Source organism: Micromys minutus (assembly GCF_963924665.1).
Source record: "Micromys minutus genome assembly, chromosome: 1".
Classification (NCBI taxonomy): Eukaryota; Metazoa; Chordata; class Mammalia; order Rodentia; family Muridae; genus Micromys; species Micromys minutus.
Genome location: NC_137969.1, coordinates 111,248,381 through 111,267,683, shown reverse-complemented (window position 1 = coordinate 111,267,683; position 19,303 = coordinate 111,248,381). Strand labels below are relative to the sequence as shown.

General features: G+C 44.4%; 1 protein-coding gene across 1 annotated transcript in view; it reads left to right on the top strand.

The window, feature by feature from the left end:
* HIVEP1 (HIVEP zinc finger 1) overlaps positions 1-19,303 on the top strand; it is a 120,127-nt gene that overhangs the window by 80,584 nt on the left and 20,240 nt on the right. Inside the window, exons 4-7 of the mRNA XM_080920661.1 lie at positions 5,867-11,823; positions 14,864-14,997; positions 15,743-15,918; positions 18,820-18,921. Of these exons, the coding sequence (XP_080776787.1) occupies positions 5,867-11,823; positions 14,864-14,997; positions 15,743-15,918; positions 18,820-18,921 (6,369 nt within the window). The remainder of the gene's footprint in view (positions 1-5,866; positions 11,824-14,863; positions 14,998-15,742; positions 15,919-18,819; positions 18,922-19,303) is intronic.

Below are 19,303 nucleotides of genomic sequence, written 5' to 3'. Positions count from 1 at the left end.
GGGACACTCCAGGTCTAGGTCTACCCTGGGCTCACATGCTCAGGCATAGCCTGGCTCCTCTGCAGGAGCCTGCAGGGGCAGGTCACAGCTTACTGCCCAGTCTCTTCCCTGACTGCTGGTTAGTCAGAGACTGCTGTGAAGTTCGAAGGGGTACCACTGTAATTCAGGATAATTTTCTCATTCCAAAGTCCATGTTCTCCTTAGGTGCAAAGTGTCTCTAGCACTGGAGGAAACCTGCACACATGTCCCAGGTACATTTTGTTGGCTATTGTTTTGCTTGCCACATGGCTATGTGAAAAACAGCTTCACGAGAGCGTCTTTAAGGTGGTGGACGTCAAAGCAGTGCACAGGGCCAGCTAGCTGTTTTAGGGTTCCTTCCTGCCACACCTCAGAGCTCAGGCATGGCATAGTCAGTGCAGGTCTGCTGACAAGGAAGCTTGTTTTTATTTTTTTCGGATTAAGTTTTCGTTTTGTTTTCATATGAATAGATACATGTATCTATTCATGTATGTGCATTGCATGTATGTACTGAGGTCAGGCACTGACGTTGGTTTTCTTCCTGGGTCATTCTTAATGCTTTCTGAGAGTTTTTTTTTCACAACCAAACATGGAGCTCATGATTCTGCAAGCCCTGGAATCCTCCTGTCTCCTCTTCCCTGGTGCTAAGATTACAGACATGCAATGCCACACTGTCCCCTCCCTTCCCCTGTGCTCGTTTTCCCTCCTCTCCTCCTCTCTTTTTTTCTTGAATGTGGCTTCTGGGGATCCAGACTCCGTGCTTGCATCTTAGCACCTCACTAGCTGGGCTCTGTCTCTAGTCTGTGCTTTATCTTTGTTGTTGAATGAGAAATTGCTTCTCAATACAAAGTTTATGGCTGATAGTTTAGTAGTTTAGTTTTCTTCAAGTGGTATAAGAATGGAGTAGATAGAGGTAGGAAAGATGGGTAAGATTTAAGCTGCCGGCACCACATTAACATGACTTGATGATATATTTCTGGTTAATAGTTCTTGATCTGTTCCTGGAGAGACAGAGGAGCTTGGCCGTGAACTACTGTGGCTTCCTGTCCCACTGTGTAAATCCCCACCTCTCCTGCTTGGTATTCAGGGCTGAGGATCAGCTGCGCAGCACATCTTTCCCACTGTGTCTTCTGCTCTGCTGGTCTGTGTGTAGCATGGCCTGCATTCTGTTCCCTGGGTGTGTTTTAAACACGTTTTCTGCACACCATGTTCATGAAACCCCCTTGACTTGAAAGTGCTTCCTTCTGCTCCCTGCCCAGGACTGAGTCAGACATATGCCACCTCCATAAAGTCACCCCTGCCATGCCTTCATCCCTAGTAGCCAGTAGTCCTCCCTAGCTTCCTGATTACACCTCCAAGCTATGCATTTGATTACCTAGTTCTCTGTTTTGTGGCTCCAGTCTCCATCTACTGAGGGGAGTTTCCTGTCTGCAAGCACACTCAACCTCTTACCCTGAGACATCTCTTTTCTGCCCTTTCAGACACATCTGGGCTTTCCCCTTCATGTCCAGGTTCCCATGAAGGGGTCCAGCTTCACTGACCTCTGAGCTCACCCCTCCTCCCCACATTCCTCCCATGGCTGAGATGGATTTGACCCCTGGATCTCACTGACCATGCTTTCCGACATGAGGCTACCCTCCCCATTTCCATGGTCACTAGCCTGAGGACTCTCTTTAATGCTACCGTGTGTTTAACACCATCAGCTTTTAGAAGCTGCAGTGTGAGTGTGTAAGCACAGGTACCCAGGTTCTTCAGTGTCCCAGGATTCATTGTACTTTCCACCTTGGTTCTTCTACTCCTAGCTTAGCCTTAAATATAGCAATTACCCAGGCCCCTTTCTCTCTTCACAACATGTTTTCTTTGGCTGGTCATTTATTTACTTTTACAAAAACAGCTCTCACTGTGTATTCCCAGATTTCTGCTCTTAGCCCAGACCTCTCTCTAGGGACAGAAAAGAATGCCTGTATACTTGATGTGTCACAGTTTTCAGATTGCTGTGTAATCTCAGTAATTATTTTAAATGTTTCTGTAATGCTATGTTACCTGGCACTGCCATAATTAGCCTAACTATTTTCCCACTGAAAATGACTTGTCCTGAATTTCCAGCTATGGTTCACAGTCCACACATGCATGTTGAGGTGAGGGTCTCTGGAATGCCAAGTGAAGGGACCTCCTTCCCTCTTAAATTAGTTCAGCACTCCCATATAAAGACAGGAAACCTCTGTAGAACTTTTGGAAAACTGTTCTTAGGCTTTGGGCTCTGCCTCTGTTAAGAGTACTGCTGGAATTGCAGATAGCTTTTCAATCTGACAGCCCTGAAAGAAGCCCTCTGTGTGCCCCTCCAAGCACCTTCAGCCTCTTGCCCTGAGAAATCTCTCTTCTGTTCTATCAGTAACAGCGCTGTCACCTTGTCCCCTTCCAAAAACCTACGATAGAGATCTGGCAGAGTCAGGAAGGAATGAGCGCAGCTTGAAAACAGGCCTGGCAGCTGTTCTTGAGTGACTGCACTGCCCCTCCATTTCCTCAGCCAGGAAAAGATGGGGAGAACATGAAAGAAAACAAAATGGCAGAAGCCAAGTGTTACCATGAGCACCAGAGTTAATGACGTCTTAAGTGTTATAACAAGACCTCAAACTTCAAAGAATGAAATGAGGTGAAATTGGAATAAATTAAAACAGTTAAGAGTTTACTAGCTTGAGAATGAGGTTGTTTGGTGTAAAGGAAAGGCATTATGGGAGTATTTGAAAGACAAATGGAAGAAACCAAAGAAAAGCACAAGTAGAGATCACAGCAGTTGAAATCACAGTGAGGGCAACCCACAAGGAATGGCTGGCATTACAGAAAACATCCTGTCCCCAAAGAAAATGTGTGAGAAAGTTTGCTGGGAAATACATTAGAAGAAAAGTTTCATTAAATAGGCTCATCTGCCAGAAGGCAAAGGGGAAGGCAGTGCTTTGAAGGGAAGAAGTGTTCCTTAGGTACTAAGATGCAAGTGGAGTCAGGTCTGGGGACACACAGCTATAATCTCATAGTCAAAAGGCTGAGGCAGGATGATCACTGACAAGCCTATATTCAAGCCTGAACCACTGAAACTCTATATCAGAGAGGGGGGTGGAGATTTATGTCTGATACATACATAGTAGAGAGAACCAGTTCCATAAGTTATCCTATGCATGCTTTATAACATATAGACCTTCACAGACAGATGGATATACATACATATAGGCACACATGCATGCAGACATATACACATACATACACACATGCATACAGACATATATACATACGTGCAATAAATAAATAAAATAAGAAAAGGGGTCGGAGAGATGGCTCGGTGGGTAGAGTGCTTGCTCTGTGAACATGAAGACCTGACTTGATTCTCCAGCACCCACAGAAAAGCCAGGTGTGGCACATGCCTGTACCAGTTTGAAGGGCAGAGAAAGGAAGGTCCTGGAGATTTGTCAGCTAGCTAGTACAGTTCAAAGGACAAGATCTGGGTTCAGTGAAAAACCATGCCTTAAAAATTATGGTGGGGAGAAATAGAGGAAGACACAGTCACTGTAATCTCTGGTCTTCAGATTGTACATATGTGCATACCCACACAATAGATAAAACACACAGGTACCATATACATCCACATACACAGGTGTACAACACAAGTACACACACATAGGCATATGACACATGAACACACACACATACACACACTACACCATGTTCTAAAAGTTATACATGAAGAATAGACAATAAACAACTTTATAAATGTAAATAACAGGTATGAAATGCAATAACAAGTGACAGAGGGTCAGGTTGTATCAAAATTGGAACATGTAGCTCAAAATATTATTCTAATCCTTAACTATAGGTGACTTTTCCAGAAAGGTAGAGAAATAGAAATGCTTAGAAATTCTCTTATTTTTTCATTCTCTTGAGGCAATCTCAGTGTGTGGCTCAAGATGGCCTCAAACATGCAGTTCCTCCTGGGTGCTAAGATCAAAGGCCACCTGCACTTTACAGCCAGCTTGCATTTTCTGTAATAAGCCAAAAACTTTACTACTTTAATTTAAGACAACATAATTTTGAGTATTTCACCTACAGAGTAATTCTTTGTAATGGCAGATACTATTTAATTAAAACAAGAAAAGAGTCTGACATGGTGCATAAGTCAGTAATCCCAGCACTCTGGAGGCAGAGGCAGTAAGATCCCAAGTTCAGGACCACCTATGTTACACAGTAAAATCTGCTTTAAAAAAATATGAACAGTTTAAAAACAGCATATTCTGGAAAGTATGAAATAGTAAGATTAACATATGTACCCCATCAGGACTTTGATAAGACTCGGTGTGGAGGCGGGGTTTCAGGTACACAGGCTGTGCTACCAAGTGTCTTCTCCTCCTTGTCTTTAGAGTTATTTTTATCACCTAATGGTTTTCTCTTTTGTGACAGCTCACCTCCTGGCTTTTGGAAGTGGGTGGGGAATCCACCAGCTTAGGGTTATTGTTGATTCTCAGTTTGTTTCCCTCGTCTGATAGCTGAAAACAATACTGTGAGCAAGTCATGACACATGAGAAGGTTATGTGTATCATGAGAGGAAGCCAGTGAGGAGGATGTCACCTCCTGAAAGAGTGACTAGATGATACAAAGGCTTCCTCAGAACTTCTCTGTAGAAAAGACCCAGTGTTCTGAGATACTTCACCGCAATGCTTGATGGATGCCCTACCTTCTTATCCTGCCCTTGAGGAGGGAGAGGGTCCAGGCGAGTCAGAGTGTCTATAAGAGCGTGTATGTGCATGCTACAACAGGAATAGAACATTTTATGTAAATCTTCATCATCATCAAAGCAAGGTGGTTATTATAGTGTAATGTTTTGGTCCAGTATGAATTTCAAATATGTACATTGTAACAGCCATGTGAAAGTAATAAATTAAAATATTGGGCTTTTCTAAAATAAGTAACATATGAAGGAATAATCTCTGTTTATATGCCCAAGGATCCAACAAATCAAAAACAGGGCAAATAATCATTGCTTAAATATATAATAGTATGTGGATAGTTCATGACATTTAAACTGATTTACTTTGAAAGAAGCCAAAACTGAGGTTAGTGTTTTCTTTATTGCGGTGGTTTTACTTCTCTGGCTGTTTGTGTTCCTCACTTCCTGCTCGTCAGCAGTGCAGAGAAGTGCGTGTAGTGGGTATTTTTGTTTTTAAACCAAGAGCTGTCACACTCTTAGGACTTCTTTTGTTGGGCGAGAAAACACAAATGATTGTTTCTTTATTTTTGTAACTAATAATAATGTGGTGAACAGTCCTCTCCTGGTCATGATACTGTGGTCACAACACTTCCCTAATCTGACTGTCCACTGTATCATGACCAGGAGAGGAATGTTCACCACATTATTATTATTACTGTCACACAGGAGCCTTTTCCTTATACAGGTATCAGCATCTCAAAAGACAGAGGCTTGGGAGCTGTCAGTAAAGGGTTCTGAGTGTGGTAGTCAGTTACCCCTATAGGAAAGTGGAGTTTTCTTCAGCATTTGTCAGAGTGTGGTGTCAGTCTGTGGGTTGTGTGAGCAATGCGGGGGGGGGGGGCAGTTATCCACTTGTGAAAGTTGTAGTTCAATAACCATGTTCCTCTAGAAAGGAAGAGTTTCCCAGAGAGCTCATCATGATCTCTGTATTAGTGTTTCTGGTGACTTGGATTGCAAATCTTCTTAAAATGTCCACAGTGTCAAGACACAGCTTTGTTAAAGGAGGCTTCTCACCCTTTTGATACTAATCTTAGTTTTTAAATAATTATGGCACATGTACAATTTTCAAACCGATTTCCTTTTTTGTCTTAACAGAAATCTTAGAGGCTGGCGTTAAAGGAGCGTCTGAGTCTCTTAAAGGTGTGAAGCGGAAAAAGATTGTTGCTGAGAATCACCTGAAAAAAATACCAAAATCTCCCCTGAGGAATCCTCTTCAGACAAAACACAAGCAAAACATAGAAGAGCCGTCGCTCAGCGTTCTCCAGAGCTCATCAGAGTCTCATAAGAAACACAACTGTGTCCCTGCTAAACAGGGGAGGCAATTTACCAAGCAAAATGGAGAAACACCAGGGATGACTGCTGAGGCCTCAGAATCTGGAGACTTGGTCTCCCCTAAAAAAGCCTCATCTCCCCACCACAGGTCAGAACTGCGGAGATGGAGGTCCGAGGGCTCAGACCCAGCCAGGCTCAGTGGCCCCGATGGACAGCAGGACTCCAGCTCCTCCTCCAGTAAAACTAGGACTGACAGTAGTGAATGTAGCTCTCCTTGCTGTAGCGCCACACCCCCCTCCTATACAAGTACCGCGTTCGATGTCTTACTGAAAGCAATGGAGCCAGAATTGAGCACCTTGTCACAGAAGGGCTCATCTTGTGCAATTAAGACAGAAAAACCGAGACCAAATAAAACTGTAAGATCCCCTTCTAAATTAAAGAACAGTTCCCTAGATGCCCCTAATCCTGCGTCCCCAGAATTGGTTGCCGAATCACAGTGTTCTCCGTGTACCTCATACCCAGTACATGTGGCCTCCACTCAGAAGAATGAGCAAGTGGCAGCTCAGTGTGTTTCTCCCCTGTACAGCCCACATGATCACCTTGTTCCCAAACCTAGCCAACAGAATCAGCAGCTTTTGGGGCACCTGGGCTTAACAGGACCACTGACCAACCTGCACACCCACGAGAGCACTAAACTTGAGCCGATCTATAATATAGCAATGACATCCACTGTAGGTCTCACTTCTCCCTCCTCTCGAACTCAGGTCACTCTTCCACACCAGCAAATGGATTCTGTGTCACCGTCGTCAGTAAACCCTGCCAGTTCCACACAGTCGCCCTCAGGGCCAGTTTACAGCTCAACCCATGTTGCTTCTGTTGTCAGTCAAAGTGTCGAACAAATGTGCAATCTTCTTCTGCGAGATCAGAAGCCCAAAAAACAAGGCAAATATATCTGTGAGTATTGCAATAGAGCGTGTGCAAAGCCCAGTGTGCTTTTAAAGCACATCCGCTCCCACACTGGAGAGCGGCCCTACCCCTGTGTGACTTGTGGGTTTTCCTTTAAGACTAAAAGTAATCTGTATAAGCACAAGAAATCCCATGCACACACCATCAAACTGGGTCTTGTCTTACAACCAGATGCTGGTGGTTTATTCTTGTCCCAAGAGTGCCCCAAAGCACTTAGTGTCCATTCGGACATTGAAGACAGTGGGGAGAGTGATGAAGAGGGGCCTGGAGATGGGAGACAGAATGACCCAAGTGTCGGGGACCTGCAACCTGTGCAAATAATGAAGACGGTATCAAATCCCGAAGCTTTACCCAAATCAGTTTCAAGCAATTCAGATCATGTGGTCAGTGGCTTCTCTTCGCAGGACAGATCTTCAGAGTCACAAGCCCTGACAGAGTTACCAAAAGTTGTGGTCCACCCAGTAAGCATGTCCCCCTTAAAAACTGACAGTCTGCAGGTGGGCAGTACCAAGCCTGAGCTTCCTAGTATGCAGAGCCAGAAGGACCTTCATGTTGCAAGTATACTGTCACATTCAGCTAGTGTGTCATCCCTAGAGGCAGATGAGACGTGCCATCAGAAAGGGGCCGTGATTCAGTCAGAAGGGAAGCCAGACTCTTACAGTGGGACAGCACACGCACAGCTCCAAAGGCAGCAGGCCACAGACGACCCCCAGGAGCAGCAGGCAAAGCTGCTTCTGAGTCCACGGAGCTTAGGAAGTACAGATTCCGGCTACTTTTCACGTTCTGAAAGTGCTGATCAAGCCGTGAGTCCTCCAACTTTGTTTGCCAAAACTTTCCCCACCATGGACCAGGACCAAGCTAAGAACAGTGGGCCCCCAGGGCCTCGAGTCAGCGCTCCAGCACCTTCTGCTTTGACCACCGGAGAGAAGTCTTCGGTCGCAGCAGGCCAGATGCGCCCACCCTTGGCAACCAAAACTCTGGAGGAAAGGATTTCCAAGCTGATCTCAGACAATGAAGCCTTGGTGGATGACAAGCAACTGGATAGCGTGAAGCCCCGGAGAACTTCACTTTCTAGACGGGGAAGCATTGACTCCCCCAAGTCATACATATTCAAAGATTCCTTCCAGTTTGACCTGAAGCCAATGGGACGGAGAGCAAGCTCCAGCTCTGATATACCAAAGTCCCCGTTCACCCCGACTGAGAAGTCAAAGCAGGTGTTCCTCCTGTCTGTCCCTTCCCTAGATTGCCTGCCTATCACAAGAAGTAACTCCATGCCGACCACGGGTTATTCTGCAGTCCCTGCAAATATAATTCCTCCCCCTCCCCCTCTGAGAGGAAGCCAGTCATTTGACGATAAAATTGGCACCTTCTATGATGATGTCTTTGTGGCAGGACCCAACCCATCTATGCCCCCAAGTGGACATCACCGTCCCCTGGTCAGACAGGCTGCAGTGGAAGACTCCACAGCCAGCGAGAATCACGTTCTGGGCTCTGGGCAGTCTGTGGATGAGAGCTGTCAGGGGTGCCCAGCCTCCAGTGAGCCTGCACCCGGGCAGAGCAAAGCGGCGCCGACCCCTCACCTAGAAAAGAAGAAGTCACATCAAGGACGAGGGACCATGTTTGAGTGTGAAACCTGTCGAAACAGATACCGGAAACTGGAGAATTTCGAGAACCATAAGAAATTTTACTGTTCAGAGTTACATGGGCCCAAAACAAAGGTAGCCGTGCGAGAGCCTGAGCACAGCGCGACCCCGGGTGGGACACAAGCCCAGGTTCTCCACTACAGAGTTGCTCCTCCCACAGGCATGTGGGAGCAGACGCCCCAGATAAGAAAAAGGAGGAAAATGAAAAGTGTAGGTGATGATGAGGACCTGCAGCCATGGGAGAGTGGGCGGTCTCCAGAGAGCGCGGACGCCCTTCAGCTGCAGCCAGTGCCAGGATCTGCTCCCAGTCCATCCAAACATGCCCCTGCCACAGCAGGTGACCAGGCACCCAGAGGAGTCCAGCTGCAGAGTTCTCCTGTTCAGCTTGTGGCCAGGGTCCCTGAACAGGCCTTGCCCCTGAAGCAATGTCCCGTGGGTGAACAGCAGCTGAATTGTGCAGCTCTGGACAAGATGGAGGTGAAAAGACAAGGGGGCGGCATCTCCGTCATTCAGCACACCAACTCCCTGAGCAGGCCCGGTTCATTCGACAAGCTGGAGCCCTTGGAAGGAGGCACCGCCTTTTCTTTACAGGAGTTAGGCAGAGCTGGGCTACCTGGGGCCCTGAAAGTGATAGGGATGCCCCCAGAGGAAGGTCACCCACCTCGGGATGCCACACATCAGATAGCTCTGTCACATGCCCTTAGAGGGGAGCCGCGGGAAAGGGCTAGAAAGATGCCAAGTGAGCGCTTTGTGCTGGGGCAGCCTTTGAGACTTGTCCGACAGCACCACATCCAGGTCCCAGAAATTCTGGTCACTGAAGAGCCAGACCGGGACCTAGAAGCCCAGAGTCATGACGAAGAAAAGTCAGAGAAATTCACTTGGCCTCAGCGCAGTGAAACCTTATCAAAGCTGCCGACAGAGAAGCTGCCACCCAAAAAGAAAAGGCTCCGGCTGGCTGAAATAGAGCATTCTTCAACCGAGTCAAGCTTTGAGTCCACTCTCTCCCGGAGCCTCAGCAGAGAAAGCAGCTTATCCCATGCATCCAGCTTCTCGGCCTCCCTGGATGTAGAGGACATTTCTAAAGTTGACCAGTCCTCCAAAATTGATTTTCCAAGTAAAGCCGAGTTTCTTTTGATTCCACTAGGTTCGAACACACTGAGTGTCCCTGGAAGTCACAGGGAAATGAGACGGGCGGCGTCAGAGCAGATCAATTGTGTGCCCGCACTGATGGAGGGCTCTGACTTGAGAAGTAAGTCATTCGACTGTGGGAGCATTGCTCCTTCCCATGTAGCACCAGCACTGGTTGAATCACAGTCCTCCAACTCCCCATCTGGTGTTGGGGGCGCTGCACACGTGCCCCTTCTAGAAAGGAGGCGAGGTCCCCTGATCCGGCAGATATCTTTAAACATAGCTTCAGATAGTCACCTGTCTCCTGGCAGTGCATCGGCTCTCCAAACTATTGTTCTTCCTAGTGTGAATGCAACGCCATTGCAGGCTCTGAGGCTTCCTGATATGGCTTCTGCTGACTTTCCTGCACATACTGCGCCCTCGCAGACCCTGGTTAAGGATCTTCAGACGGAAATGTCAAGTTCCAGCTCTACTGACATCTTTCCTCCTCAACAACTTTTTGGTGCCCATTTATTAAACAAAACCAACACATCCCTTAGTCACCAAAACACACCACTGCCTCTGCTAGTGTCTGCGCAGGGTGGCAAACCAGGAGCACCTCCCCCCACAGGTGTGTCTTCTGCAGGCGATGGGAGCTTTGCTCCTAAGTATCAGCTTCAGTGTCAAGCATTCACGTCAGGCCAGGGTTGCTCTTCTAGTCCTTTGCATTCTTTGCCTAATCAAGTTCTTCCAGATCAATCTGCAGCAGATCCTTGCATAGCTTCAGTAGCACTGTCAGCCAAAGCAGTTGATCCTGTGTCCAAACCCTGCCCTCTGCCACCGCTGGAGCTCGGGCTACCGAGCGATCAGGTGCAGAAGCGGCTGCCTTCCTTTGTGCTGCCTGTGCCCCAGCCGAGGAGTGTCCCAGTGTACTGTTTCACACCTGTCACGTCTCTGCCACAGATCTTAGTGACCCAGGATCTGTCCAACACACCAATTTGCCAAACTAATCAAAGTATAGTGCCAGTCAGCGAAGAACAAAATTCCATGCCAAAATCGCAGAACTATCTTCAGAATGCATTGCCAACACCAGAGAAGGATCTTGCATGCAAAACTGTTCTCTCAGAGATGGGCCAAAATGCTCCAGTTTCAGAATCCTCAGCGACAGTTCAGAAGATCTCTGTTGGTAGACTCTCCCCACAAGAATCCTCAGCCTCCAGTAAAAGGATGCTTTCCCCTGCGAACAGCTTAGACATTGCCATGGAAAAGCATCAGAAGCGAGCTAAAGATGAGAATGGAGCTGTTTGTAGCACAAGCGTTAGACCACTGGAGCTGCCAAGCTCAAGAGCTAATGAGGGCCATAAGCAAAAGAAGCCAGTACTGGTAAGGCAGCTCTGTACTACGGAGCCCCTTGAAGGAGTGGCACTAGAACAGGACCATTGTTCTGCCTCTGGAAGGAGCATTGAGAATGCTAATTTGACTCGGGTTTTACCACCCACTGATAGTCTGTCATCCAGACCCTCCACGTTTGTAGTCACCGACCATGGCAATGAATTGCAGGAGTTTAAAAACACCAGGTTGTCCACATCACTGACTCCTACAGTGGGAAATTCTCCCACCCCATCGGAAAGTGCCTGTGCTTTGCCTTTGAAATCTATAGACAACAACCAGGAAAAGGGGTCATTAGGGCTTAAAAATGAAGAGAACAAAGTCATCCAAGGACAGAGGCAGCTTCTAATCCCTGGTCTCTCCTTGTTGAGTAGCTCAGACACTCAACAACCATCATTCCCAAGCCTCAAGACTGCAACTAGCTTTACATGGTGTTACCTGCTAAGACAGAAGTCATTGCCCTTGGCTCAGAATGACCAGAAAACTTCAGCCTATACGGGGTGGACAGTGAGCTCCAGTAACCCAAATCCACTTGGTTTGCCTACAAAAGTTGCTCTTTCTCTTCTTAATTCTAAACAGAAGACAGGAAAGTCACTGTATTGCCAAGCAATAACCACCCATTCAAAATCAGATTTAGTGGTCTATTCAAGCAAGTGGAAAAACAACTTAAGCAAGGTACTTGAAATATAATTTATCTTCAAATGTTGTTTGTGCAAATTAGTTTCAACAAGTCTTAACACCTTTAAGTGTATTGCTTACAATAAGTATTTTAATTGTGAGTGACAAGTTGTACTATGTGATTATTAGATGGGAGGTGACACTCTCCCCAGCAGTCCCACTGGGAAGAGTCACCTACAATTCTGGCAGTGATTCTGTCTAAATATTTTGCAAGCAATAACTTCTGCAGGGCACTGATTGTTGGTATGTTTGTGCTTTTCCCTTCAGCTGACTCTACTTAAAGGGAGTTAGCATTTTGATTTTTTCTCTTCACTGACAAGTTATTAGCTGAGAAAAAGATCATGGTTAACATCTCTCAAGACTACTTTGGGAAAGCCATGATTTTCAGAGCTGACTATATTCTGTTGTGTGCTATGCAAAGAACCAGAAACATTTGTCCTGTGCCTCCTGCAGACTGACCTTGCCGTGCCCATATTCCAAGTGAACCTCTGAGAGCCATGAGTTACTTACTGACCAAAAGGATGCATGAAAGAGCTCATTCCCGCTGTTGCTGATTTGATCAAGATTTATGGGATAATTTAAAGTCATAACATTGTAATTTGGAGTAATTTGTGGAATTCACTTAAGTTTTGTTGGCTTTACAAACCAGGGAAAACATTTAAGCAATCAAGTAAATAAGGGCGTTATGTTAGGCTCCAGTCACTCAGCATTATTGATGAACTCCTTGACATCTGCAGGCTCACAAGCACATGCAATATTGTGCTAGCACTACAGTGGGGGTCTGCGTGGCTGTCACATGGCTGTTGTGTGGAGTTTTGGATATGGGAAGGCACTCCACGGTGGCAGGCAGTACAGTCGGTGACGATAATAGCGATAAGAGAGATTTTAGATAAATGAAGTTTTGAAAAATTAGTAGATCTTTAAATCATGTCAAAATAGGGAAGAGTGGGTTTAATTAAGACTTCAGGGACTCTATCAGGGACAGGAGGTTTTGTTAGGAGTTTGAAGTTGGCAATACAATGACAAAGTCTGGACATGGTGATAGAGAATCTGTCAGGGAAGGAAGGAACATCCCATGACATGGGGATTTTGTTGTTTTTAACTTCCCAGACTCTAGGACCCCTAAATTAGAACCTTAGGTGGGCCATGCCGCCTCATGAGGACATAAGGAGATCTTGGTTTATATCCCTAATTTCCTATGAATGTGGGTCTCCCAGGCTGCAAATGTAACTTAGTGTTGAGCATATGTAAGATATTCCCTTCTATTCCTAGAACCCACAGAGAAAGTTAAAAAGCCTAAGGTACTGAGTGTAAGTACCAAATGCCCTGGAAGAAGTCCTGGCAGTACTGGTACTGTGTACTCAGCTTTTCACCAATCAGGTGAGGGCTACAGGTAGTGGGTCTGTCAGCATGCAGGAATGACTGAGACTGCTTAGAGGGAGGAAAACAGAGAGAGGATGGGGGAGTTAGGAAACAAAAGGAAATTCTTCCTAGAAGGAGGAGAGCCCCCAGAAAAAATATAGTAGCAAGCATAACTCAGAAGGTCGTGGTTCAAGATTTATTAAGATTAGTGCTGTCATTTCAAAACGGGCTGAGTCTCTGCTCTACATACTTTGTCACTGGAGACTTGAATCCATGAACAAGTGGATGGCTCAGGAGGATTGGGCACTAGCAGACTGTTGTGTATAACCCATATTGGAATAAATCCATGATTAAAAATGGGAAGGAACAGAAAGACAGCCTTCTGTGAAACAGCAGCAGAGGAGCCACATGTACAGATGATGTCACGGAGCGGGCAGGTACTCTGGGACTGCTGGAGTGCTGGTCTGAGGCGTCAGCTCCCTGATGTCTTTAGCAAGCAGAAGCCAGAGTTGATGGTAGCAAAGTGAGTAAAAGATGCAGGGCGTTGGGGGCTGAGGCACGCTCTAGGATAAGAGCTTGCCTAGCTCTGTAGGCTCTAGGTTCCATCTCTTAAATGCTGGCCCATGGCATGCCTCTAGAAAAGATAAGTGGAATCTGATTTTGGAAAGGAGGTAAGCAAGGCCCTTGTTAAGTAGTGAAGTCTACTCCAGGCCTCCAGGCATGTGTGAGTGAGTGTGTGTGTGTGTGTGTGTGTGTGTGTGTGTGTGCGCGCGCGCGTGTGTGTGTGTGTGTGTGTGTGTGTGTGTGTGTGTGTGTGTGTGTTCTACAGGGGGAATCTGGTTGGCTTGTCTCCTAGGCAGCAGGTCAGACATCCCCATTCTCCCTTCTGTGGAACTGGCCAGCAGCCTTTGCTTATGCATTGTAGCCACAACTGGGCTTCCAGTCCTTTTCCAGGGGACACAGCCACTCCTTCCATGGTGCACATTCTCTGGCCTCAGGAAGTCACTTGGGTCTGGTTGAGTCCCACTGTAGGGAAGGACCTCTTCCTGTGCCTCATGTGGAGCTCCTGGCAGGAGTTGCAGCCTTTGCTGCTGACACTTGGCTTTGACAAAGTGGATATCCCTGTGAAGTCTTGAATTTCTCCGTCTGATATCTATTACCCTTTTCCAAAGATTTTATCATTATCAGCCCAAATTCCTAGTTTGACTTGAGATAAGTTTTTATGCTAACCAGTATTTGAGTTTTGAAAACTATTCTAGAGAGAGAAACTATGTTCTGCTTCAAAGTAATGGGGGAGGGGCAAGCTGGGGCTTCTGCTTCACCTTGGTGGCTCTCCCAAGTTGAAGGGGCTTTGGTGGTGTCTTTGAGGAAATGGTATTGCTCTTTCTTCAAGGAAATAACTCTTTAAGAAATCAAGTTAAACTATAGCCAGTAAAACATACAGACTGTTTAGTCTGTTAAAGAAGGATTTCTGTTAGTCAACCAGAAAAGGTGTCAGGACTATGGTGGGGCTGGAAGAAAGAGAAAAGATAGATGGTCTTGACCTGCTGCCTCTGTGGACTCCATTTCATTGAGCTAACCACTTGTCTATGCTTGTTAATTGCTAGTGAAACATTATAGTGTTTATATTTCCAGTTTAATGAAATTAGTTTCTCTTTTTGTTTCTCCCTTTCAGAGAGCATTAGGTAATCAGAAGGCCACAGTAGTTGAATTCAGCAATAAAGATGACTCTGAAATTAACAGTGAGCAAGATAAAGAAAATTCCTTAATCAAAAGTGAACCAAGAAGAATTAAAATATTTGATGGAGGGCAAGTACATATTTTATTCTTAAATGTACATTTAAATTCACCTTTTAAATGTACATTTGCTGTCATGTGAATGAAGACCTGCCAGTGATACTTTTATTTAAAAGGATTTTGGTTTTTTGTTTTTGCTTTTGTTCTAACAAAATCTTTACAACAACATGTATTAGCATTCTGTTAAATAATCCTGTATTGATAGAGAAAATGATGACCAGGAAAAACTGTGGATCCTGCAGGCCTTTGAGACTAGCTTGAGAGTCAGCCTGGCTTCCACAGGCACATGAGCATGGACTGGCTGGAAATTTCTCTAAGTGGGGTGTGCTGACTGCTCTTTGCTGTCCTTTTGCTTTGGTACAAGAATAATAAGCTGTAAGAGCCAGTGTCTGGGATTATGAAAAAAACAAGTTACAAGAGTCAATGTCAGGCAAGGCTTGGAAGTAGTTCAGGCTTCACAGTCAATGGGATTGAATTCAGGAATGAAAAGCCTTTCAAACTAGTATCTAAAATTGTGGCAATATTTAAAAATTAAACTTCAAATCGGAAGGCTATGAGTAGATTAGCTGTCAGAGCTTTGGGCGTGATGCAGAAACTAGGGCTCTTCTCTTTCTGAAATGTGCACGGAAGTCGGTGGAGATTTGTGTATAAAGGTTGTGATTTAATGTTTTTTTAGGTTGAATTTTAATCAGTGTTTTCTCAAAAACATAGTGCCCAATTTCCCTGTTCTTTTTTTTTTTCCTCTCCTTTAAATTAGATACAAGTCAAATGAGGATTATGTATATGTCCGAGGCAGGGGAAGAGGAAAGTACATTTGTGAAGAATGTGGAATACGGTGTAAGAAACCTAGTATGTTAAAGAAGCACATCCGAACCCACACAGATGTTCGCCCCTACCATTGCACTTACTGCAACTTCTCCTTCAAAACGAAAGGTATGAGATGCGCATGGCTATGGTCCTCCTGTGTGCCTTTACACGGGAAAGCCAACAGCTATGTACTCGTCCAAGGATAAGCAGCTTCCACAGACTAAGTTACATCTTCTAGCACTGGAGTATGTGTTCTTTATGTTTCTAGATCTTTTAGGAAAATGCTTTTAGTTACAGGGTTTAGAATATACAAGGGCTGGAGAGATGGCTTAGTGGTTAAGAGCAGTACCTGCTCTTCCAGAGGTCCTGAGTTCAAATCCCAGCAACCACATGGTGGCTCACAACCATCTGTAATGGGATGTGATGTCTTTTTCTGGTATGTCTTGAGGACAGCTACAGTCTACTCACATATATTAAAAAACAAACAAACAAACAAACTTTTAAAGAAAAAATATACAGAATTAAACATAACATTTTGAAAAGATTAATTGTTTCTTTTTATATTTTACTTTCCAAATGATAGTTCCATGACAATTACTAACACGTTTTCAAAATATGTACTTTGGGATTGAAGAAGAAATAGAAATTTTTGTGATCACAAGTAAATTCATTTGAGTTAAAAAAGATTTGAGAAAGATTTTAAATAATAATAATTAGAATAAATTTTATAGTCACTCATTTTATTATCTGATTTAGTCACAAATAACCATCTTTTATGATAAAAAGTTTAACCTAATTATATTAAATTTCGTATTTAAAAATTTTAAACCTTTCTACTACTAAATGTTATTAATGGGTTCTCAAAATTAGTCATTAAAATGGCATTTAGCATGCTTCTGCTTTATGTTTATTTAAAGGCTAAACCCTCATGATGAAGCAATTTTTCCTTTCCTGGGTTTACTGTTATGATAAAGGATATCGGCAGTTTCCTATCCTGTCCTTTTCAGCAACCGACCTCTGCCTGGGGACATCTGACTTCAATGGCAGTATCTATAAAACAGTGGTGATTTTATTAAAACTGTTCCTTTTGAGTTCACATTTGCCTTTGTTTTTGTTCTGGTTATCTTTGTGGTTCTCTTGTAAGGACAAATCATCTCTTTAGCCAATTTTGCTGCATTTCTGGCTCAGGTTTATTGGTATTTAAAGAAAGTTACAGCTGTCACAACTGTGAGGGTCTTTCTATGAGCTCAGACATCAATGGTGTCTGGGAAAGAAACATAGAGAAACAAAGTATGCCTCAGAAAGCATTGGACATCTCTGCAGAGTTTCAAGGAGGACCCTGGGGTGAGAGGAGTCCTTAGTCATGGGCTCTTTGCTGGGTATGTAGGCCCTCCTTCCGCTCTAGGTGGGCCAAGGAGAGAGTAGTCAGTCTGATTCCTCAGTATTGCCTCAAAATGGGGTCTTCTAGCCAATTTACTCTATCTCGTTGGTGTGACACTATGATTTAGGAAGGATCTATTAACTTGGGACATGACAACAGAACATGTTTAAAAGGCTAATGTAGTAAGAAAACATTACCATGTATATAACAATGTTACAAAGAAGATTGAGGTATAAGATGAAATGAGTATATCCTACACATGTAATTTTCTTTTTAACTATTTAAGGAATTGATTGATAGTAATAGGTTAGGAGGAATATGTATATTAAAATTTATAAATCTCAAATCCACTCAGCCACAGTTACAGATTAGTTTCTTAGCACAGACCTTGCTCTGTCTAAGGAGCCAAAGCTTTTGAAAGTGAACTACTAGTGAGCCTTTAATTTATCTAAGCATGCTGGTACTTCTCTGAGCATTTTTACAGATGGAGACTTCCAGCCACTGCAAGGTGGCTTTTAACCATTTGTTTGTTTATTTATTTATTTACATTTTAGTGTGAAAACTTTGAAGCTCTTACAGGAAATAGAGATTTATGTAAGAAATGCCTGTGTATCTTAATGACTCTGGCTTAGCCTTCTGCCTTAGTTTTCAGTGGAATGTAAATGTCAGCCGCTGGCACGGGTTAAGCCCTGTGTTATCTGCTGGATCCACCTGGCCGCAATCGGCACTAACGCTTCTTAGTGCCCCTGCTTCTGAAGCATCTTTGACACAGACTTCTTAAGCACTTGGCTTTGGGGTGCTGCTATGTGGTTGTTTGACAAGAATATACTGGGTATTGCCAGAATTGGCATAAGCGGTTGTGACCAACTTCTCAAACTATGATTTATCAAGGAATTGAAGCTGTGTAAATCCAAGAGATTTGCATGGGCTTCTACAAGTCCAATATTTGGCACAGATTCCAACATTTTCAGCATTTCTGATTTGTTCCTGACCCTCAAATTCAGTATTTAATGTTGTTCTATGTTTTCTGAAAAGAGATGGTGTGCTCTTGTTGACAGTGTTTTGGGATGTAGCGTCGTACACTCAGGATGACTGGAGTCCTTGGGAGAGTCTCAGCAGCTCCATGTCATCTGGTGACTCCAGGCAGGTGTGCCCTGTGACCTGTAATTCTCACACAGTGGGGGCATGTCAGCTGACAGCAAATAGTCTAGAGCTTCTCCAGACACATTTGCTCAGCACGTGAAGTACAAGCACTGAGCTTGTTTGTTGCACTGTGCATGCAAACACAACTAATGGATCAGTTACATGCTGGTAACTAGGTCAAACACACTCTGAAAGAGACACAGAGTGGGCATGCTCTTAAGAAATAAGAACTGGAGAATATCTCCCGCCACACACAAAGGTCAAAAGTAGCTACCATCAAAATAGACAAGGCAGAGTTGAAAACAGAATGTCATCACTAGTTAATACAAAGGTCACTGGAACTTACTATAAATAGCAGTGGTTTTAATACACAGTTCTAGTTGTTGGAATTGTCTAACTACAATGTAACTGTTTGTTTGAAGTAAGAATAGAATTTCCAGAGCTGACAAATGAAATAGCAGAATACCACTGCATAAGTTTAATAAATACTCTTTCCCTTTAAGGAAATCTGACAAAACACATGAAGTCCAAGGCACATAGCAAGAAGTGTGTGGATTTAGGCATCTCGGTGGGCTTGATAGATGAGCAGGACACAGAAGAACCAGGTGAGCCTTCAGTGGTCCCACTGCTCTCTGCGTCACACCATTTATTCTGAATACACGCTCTTCAGCTGGCTTGATTCTGTCAATTCCTGCTGTGGTGTTTTGTTGTTGTTGCTGCTATTGTTGTTGTTTAGGTATATTTATCCTATAGATTCCTGATCTGTGTTTTTCTCTCACTGCTTCCCTTGCCCCACTAGGGAAGAGTTCAGCATACAGAACTTAAATGCTTAGTTATCCTTCTCAGAGTATGTGTCTGGTCACACTGGTCTTTGGCCAACATTTTGAATAGGTTTCCACTTGCTAATATAAACTGCAAATCACTTGAGAATCCTCAAAATACTGTCTCCTTCCTCACTCTCCCCTTGAGGGCACCAGCACTCCTAGG